Here is a 7,137-nt window from a genome sequence, read left to right as displayed (position 1 = left end):
AATCTGGAATCCAGTCCAATGAGGTTCACTGCCACCAGTCCCTGACAGGTGTCCATAGTACAAAGTAAACAATGGCCTTCTTGGATTCTGAAAATAACCCAATGTGCAAAGCTGACCTTAAAGTTTATGTGTCCTTGCAGCTTCAGTTCTGGTTTGTGAAAATGTGACACAGGTCCAAGGGGAGCACGGGAATAAAGAACAGATTGTAGAGAAGGACCGAGGAGAGTTGTCAGGGAAATAAGCATTTTTTTAGCAAATAAAAATCAATGCACATCCTAAAGGTCCTTTTCCTTGTCACACAAATATGAGATGTTTGCATTGTTACAAAATTCTTATACTCATCTCTCATACATTTGCAATTCAGTTTTACCCTCCCCAGTGAACTCCTACTGAAGTTTACATTTTTGTGTGTGTGGCCAACTCATACCTTAGTATTGTGACCAAAAGTGTAGAATTGTTTTCTCATTATATGGTGGTAGGAATAAACCAAACATACAATACTCACTACACAGGCCCACAGACGATGGCTGGAATGGAAGTTCCTATAATGAATCACTAAAGTAATGCATGAGTTCTATTATCAGTGTTTTCATCACATTGATTTTTTTTAAAACTAAAAGTTACTTAGGTAATATTTCCCTTTAGCAATTCTGCCCTCTGCAAGTTCCTTTATGATTGATGTTTCATCATTTTCAACATGACTATGTATTAGCTGCTATGTCATTCAAACATAAAACTAAATGGTAAGAGATGAATTTCCTGGGAGCATCAGCTTTCTGTTTCTGACAGATAGAATTGTACAGTTAAAGTAAAACTAATTCTTTATACAGTAAAATTAATTATTTTAAATACCTTCTCACCTAATTTAAAAACTATTTTGTGTAAATAATGTTTATTTTGAAAATACTGATTTCTGTTGGTATTCATATGTTTGACCTCCTGAGTGCTTATATAAACACTTTGATATTAATAAGTTGCTTATGTTCACAAATTGAAACCAAACACTTGATTCTGAATATAGCATTGAAAATTAAATACAGTGAATTAACATTTAAATACAAGGGGACCCCATAATAAGTTTCACAGATTTGCACTGACACTTTAGAAAATAACATTTTCTATAATACAAGGTGACAAAACATATTTGATGACACATCCTGCCCTTCCCTTTGGTTTGGAAGCCTTCAATGTAAATTTCATTTTGACTTGTGTTGATTCACCCTTTTGAGTTAACTTGCCTGGCATTTGCACATAATCTCATTTGCAGAAAATTATAGAGGGAAAAGAGGAAGTAGAATAGTAAACAAAAACAGCCACAAACACATTCATGCCTTTCCAGGAAGTGATCAAATATAGGGCTTGATTTTTTTGTTTTTTTGTTTTTTTGCTTTTTTTGTTTTTGTTTCTTTTGTTGTGTGTTTTTATATATATATATATATATATATATATTTATATAAGGGTACATCAACTCATTTAAAAAACGGAAACAGCACACTCTCCCCCATTTTCCTGCCCTTGATCTTCTCTTCTTAGCACTCTGTAGTGGTCACTGTCAAGTGACTAGCACACTTTTGGGTCTGGAGTGCATTCTGACGAGCAGTGAATTAAGTGTTAAGACAGTTAGACCCCCCCCAACCCCTTCTCAGAATTTACACATCATGCCGCCATTAGAAGGGTAGAGGTGGGGAATGAGGTGGGACAAGGAAGATATTCAGGGCTCTGATTGGCGCGGCCCTCCTATGAACAAGTGTTCTTCTCATCTTTTTTTTTTTTTTTCCCAAATGGCAATGCTGGCATTCGTTGCACTGCTTTCTGAAGGCCCACATGGCCCTGCTGATCCTAGGCAGAACCCAAGAGAGGATCCGGTGCTCCTTGTCCCATCGGATAGATTTGTCCAAGCACCCCAAGGAAATGTTAAAAGCAAAACAAAAATCAAGGAAAGGAAATAAAAACCCATTCTAAAACTAAACTAATGAAGCAAAAAAGGGTTTTCTATCTATACGTAAGTCTCTTCTTTAAAAAAAGGTAAATTTACAAATTCCAATGACATACAAAACAAAGTCAAAAAATGTAATGGTAAGAGACATGGTAAAACAGGAAGACACTGATGCTACAAAGAAATTGCAAAAAACATATGTACAAGACCCTGTTTTTCCTCGTGTTCTAGAGATTGTAATGCATGTTTTTAACAGCATTAGCAGCAGTCGAGGATTTAGTTCCAGGCACTGGACTGCAGACTCCACTCAGACTCCCAGGGACGGGGTGTCCCTTGCTTTTCTGTCACCATATCACACTGGATATACTGGTCTCCCTTGGCAACAGCGGCAGGATGGCACTGTTTGTGTGGGCCTCGTCTGGATTCTGCTCCCTGCTCGATTTTGTCTGTGGCCGCTGACCGTTGATGAGTGTCATAGGGATGTTACAATAGGTATGCTGATTTCCTATGGAGGTAAGAGGCAGGGTGCCGGTAGGAGGTACGTCGTATTCATAGCTTCGGTAGTAGTGTTTCTGACGCATTTGTGAATGGTAAGTGTTGTGAAAGGTGGATCGGAGATCTGGATGGGCAGTGGCTAGAGCTGTGGAGGTGGCCGCAGCCATGGAAATGGCTGAGACAGTCTGCAGCTCCCCGAAAGGCCCCTGCTCACTAACATCTAAAGCCTGCTCGTGAGTAATGGGTTCTATCCTCTTAAAAGGCATTTCATATTGTAAACGTTTCCAGAACTTAGAGTTCAACTTGTTGCATTTTGGTCCATGCCATTTAATAACGGTCAGGAGCTTGATGGTGTGCTTGAGGGCCTCCACCTCCTGGTAGTTCATAATTCCTCGTAGCTCACTGCATTCAATTAGTATCACTTTAATTTCTCCAGTCACAAGCATGTTTCGAAGTCTGGTCTCCAGCTCAAAGATGCTCCAGCCCCTTCTGACTACGTAATTTGGGGTCATGACAATAATCAGCCGCTTGCTTTGATCTACACACCTTGCCACATCTTCAATATATGCTACAACAGAGAAAAGGGTTTATCAGAATAAGTAAATTGAACATTCGGTCCAGAAAGCCCCAGTAAATTCTCTTTCACACATTAAATGAGAATTGCTGGTTCTTTTTGCTAGGTAAACCCTTGAGAAGATGAAAATAGCCAATGATCACTTTGAACAGAGTATGGGACTTTGCTTCTCTCAAAGATAGAAATGTTTTCCCAGGTACAAATCTCTCATTTGGTTTCTTTAAATGTCAAGGTTTATAACATGAGACGCTTTACAGAATAATCGAAGTAGCTTCCTCAGTGGAATCAACACTTATTTTTCATTTGAACACATAATGCCATTTCTTTCTTGAGAAACTGAAAGATGTAGAAGGAAAGAACTAAAAGTTTAAATTCTGTCTAAAAATGATGACTACACAGACGGACACAAGAATATGCACACTGTTAAATGAAAACATTAACTTACTTCCAGTTGGGATTAAATCTCTATCTGGTATAAACAACTTATATCCATAATGCTTTTCAAGCATATCAGGTAGGATTTCAAGAGCAAAGCGTTCTTCTTCCCCAGTCTCTTGATTCCACTGGTCAGGATCCACTTTGGTGTATGATAAGTATGCATCATAATCTTTATTATCTGTCAAGAACATTACAGAGTAAAGCTGAAGTCACTACTCTACAAAGAAAACAGTAGGACATGAGAACATTCACCCCATTTCATAAATATCTCCGAATGTTCCACTTCTGGGATGCCAAAGAAAGAAGTCTTTCTTAATTTTCATTAAGAACACAATAATGCCAAGTATCGCGGAATGAATTTGGGGGTATAAAGGAGTCACTATTTTTGTTGTTATTAAGACAGTAGGAGAAAAATTAATGAAAAGAGCAATGAAATGGTAACGTTCAACATTTTTGATGCACAGATCATGAGAATTTTGACAACTTATAAAAGCCACATATTTGGATAGTATGTTCTTATTCTACATAAATGTACATTCACCTAATCAAAGAAAGAACATTGAAACTGGCTTGACTGGCTTGAGGAATGGTTTTTAGGTTGTGTGTGTTGTGCTGATTTTCTTTTGGGGAAAAAATAAAATGAAATTTGGAATAATTAATTTTTCTTTGGGAGCTGGTTCTTGTATTTTAGGGCTGAGTTTAGTATGCTGAAGTATTATAGAAAAACATATTGTTTTCCTGATCTTCATTTATCTTACATGTAAATTATTGCCAAATTATTTTTCATCATGTTAATCAGTTTGACTATAAGAATCAAAAATTATAAATGAATGAAACTTAGTTCTAAAATTTGATTTCTTTCCTCATTCTTCCCCATATTTACATGAGAACTCTTCAAATATTTGATGACTACTACCGTGCATTATTTTTATCTTAATGTAAACATCTCCAAATTCTCATTTGCTGTTTCTTAGAATAAGAAGTCATTTATCTTCTGCATAGTCTCATTCTCCAATTTCCTTTTCAGAGTGTGATATCAGGATTCATAATTCACCTCAATTCTAAATACTATCAGTATGCTGAGCCTATCAATATCAATATGCTTAGGTCTCTTTTGTGCTTCTTTCCTAATGACTGTCATTGTATTATTTGATTATTAGATCAAGTTGAACTGAAACACTCTTAAATTTCAGAACAAAATGAACTGGGCATTTGGTATAGAAAATTTAAAATCTTTGGGGTATAAAACATCAAAGATACAGGGGCATCCATGACTTGCTCTGGATGGCTTTGGGACACTCCTTTTGACTTCAAAGACACTAAAGCTCACTTCTCTAACTTGTCATGGAAAACTGAGAAAACTGTTTACTTCACCTAAAGTTAACACAGGCATATAAGAAGCTAGCAATTCTACTATAGGATCCCTGGGGAAAAGAACCTTTAGCTATGGAAGATTTTTTTAAAGCACATTTCAGGTAAAAAAAATAAAATAAAAAATAATCATCCCTATCATGTCATATTTTGGTATTTGGTGTTTTCTTTATTCTTCAACCAGGATATAGTTGTACATAGTATAAATAAAATTCAGTTTTCACAAAAAATAATAATTATGTTTGTTATACCATGTCTATGCACACATGCCAGCAGTCTATAGTGGTACCATTTTGTTGATATAAATACTTTAGTTGAGTAAGAAATCATAGAAAATAGCACATAATAAAGCTATAATATAATGCCAGTTAGTATTTCATTAAAATGTCCGTTTATTAGGTAATCACATGCCATATCTATGAGATAAAATCTTCCCCTTTGCAATATGGGTCAGTAGCTTCCAGTCTAGTAGAAGATGTAGACAAGTCAACAATCTATTTCCAGAGGATAAATGTGTTGCAAAGAGTAGAACAGGGGTCATGGGCCAAAGGGAGGACTCTTTAAGCCAGACTGCAGATTGTAGAATGATTTCATGCATATACTACTTTCTTTCTGGGAGGTTTTCCTCTTCCAGATTTTTACAAAGTACTGTAAAGTGCTGAAGTTTGCTCAGACCTGAGATGTGTAATGACTAGATTCTCATTCTTTGCTTTTTGTCTTCTGTAGGTTTAAAAAAATATTTGATAACCAGATCAATATGAACAACAAAAAGAACAGAGCACTTATGACTCAGAAGAGATGTAAACAATGGTCCACCAATACTCGTAAGTTCCAGCTGGATATCACTTCTGCTCACATGACACTGTTTCTGGTTCCCCTGCCTCTTCAATGGACATCTCTCTTCCAATCCATAAATACTGTCATTTCTCAAGATGTTTTCTGTGGCCTGTTTCATTTGTCTTTCAGTCTATTTTCCCTTAAAAATCTCCTTTCCTCCTATGACATCAACAACCACTTCTGTGTAGATGTCTCTCTAATGTAGATGTCCAATCGCATCTTCTTTCTCATGAACCTGTAACCTGGACCCCTTAATTTGGATGTTCTGCGTGTACCTCACATGTGACATGTTCACAACAAAACAAGCTTCCCATCTCAAGCTTTGTTTTCACATTTTATTTCACTTAAATTTTAGTAACATAACAATCTCACGTCTTTAGTCTCCAAACTTCAGAGGCATGTTCCACTTATCTCTTTTCATTACCAATAATCTCACAGCCATTCACTGGTAAAAATCCTTTGGATTCTGTCTTCATCCTAGGTGGGGCCCTACTCTCTTCTCAACTGTTATAATTATATTTTAGTGGGTCTTCCCTCTCCATTTCCTTATTCTTCTGGCCCATTCCACATAGAATCACAAAACTTATTTTTCCAAACCTCACCACTGATTATGTTTATGGTAGCTTGAAAAATACTATGGCTATCCGTTGTCAAAAAACCAGCAGCTAACTCTGCAGTTGTTTCCTTTGAATCTGAGTCTGGTATCATTGAGTTGAAGGTGATCTCTTTTCCCATGTATTATATTATTGTGCTCACATCTTATCTTCTTTCTTTGACCACAAGATCCTTGACTCAGATATGTGACTAGGGCTTAGTAGATGCTCAAACATATCTGTTGATGAAATGAATGAATGGCCTCTCATTTGGGTATCACATGACATATCTTATGGCTAGTGTGGGGATTTTCTCAAGATTTGGGCCATTTCCTAGGAGAGATGGCTTTGGTGATACACACTCCAAGCTGCCTGGACTCCTCAAGTAATTACTAGGAGCTACAGGGTCAAAGTTTAGCAAAGTTCCTTTGGAATAATCTTGAACTGTATTTTCTCACTGTGACTCAGTTGAAGACCTCAGAGTCCTTGTAAACTTTTCTGAAAAAGCGGTTTTCATGCTGAAGCATGAACGGCAACAGTTGGGAGGACTTGGTAAAATACAGACTGTTAGGCCCCACCTCCAGAGTTTTCAATTCAGAGCATCTGGAATAGGTCCTTAGAATCTGAATTTATAGCAAACTCTCAGGTGATACTGCTGCCGGTCCAGGGACAGTACTTCGAGAAACTCTGCTCTAGGACAGGGTATAGGTACCCAAAGGTCTCAAAGGCATCAAAGAACTGCAGTCAGCTGCCAGGTAATTGATCAAAGTACCACAAAACCTACACACTGCAGCCTCAGCTCCATGATGAGTGGTCTTGATACTTACAGGGCATGTGCTCTAAATAAAATAGCTGAAAATCCACTTTCATCAAAAAGGGGATAAATTCTTACC

At 37.1% G+C, this 7,137-nt stretch overlaps 1 protein-coding gene across 1 annotated transcript in view; it reads right to left on the bottom strand.

Moving 5' to 3' along the window:
- Positions 1–2,280: 2,280 nt before the first annotated feature.
- Positions 2,281–7,137, bottom strand: part of IL1RAPL1 (interleukin 1 receptor accessory protein like 1) — a 707,257-nt gene continuing 702,400 nt past the window's right edge. The window contains exons 10-11 of the mRNA XM_068532589.1: positions 3,451–3,621; positions 2,281–2,999 (exon numbers count right to left, since the gene is read on the bottom strand). Coding sequence (XP_068388690.1) covers positions 2,281–2,999; positions 3,451–3,621 — 890 coding nt within the window. The remainder of the gene's footprint in view (positions 3,000–3,450; positions 3,622–7,137) is intronic.

This window comes from Eschrichtius robustus, chromosome X (genome assembly GCF_028021215.1).
Source record: "Eschrichtius robustus isolate mEscRob2 chromosome X, mEscRob2.pri, whole genome shotgun sequence".
NCBI classification, from domain to species: Eukaryota; Metazoa; Chordata; class Mammalia; order Artiodactyla; family Eschrichtiidae; genus Eschrichtius; species Eschrichtius robustus.
Note: the sequence above shows the minus strand (reverse complement) of the source record. Positions and strands in the feature narration are given on the sequence as shown.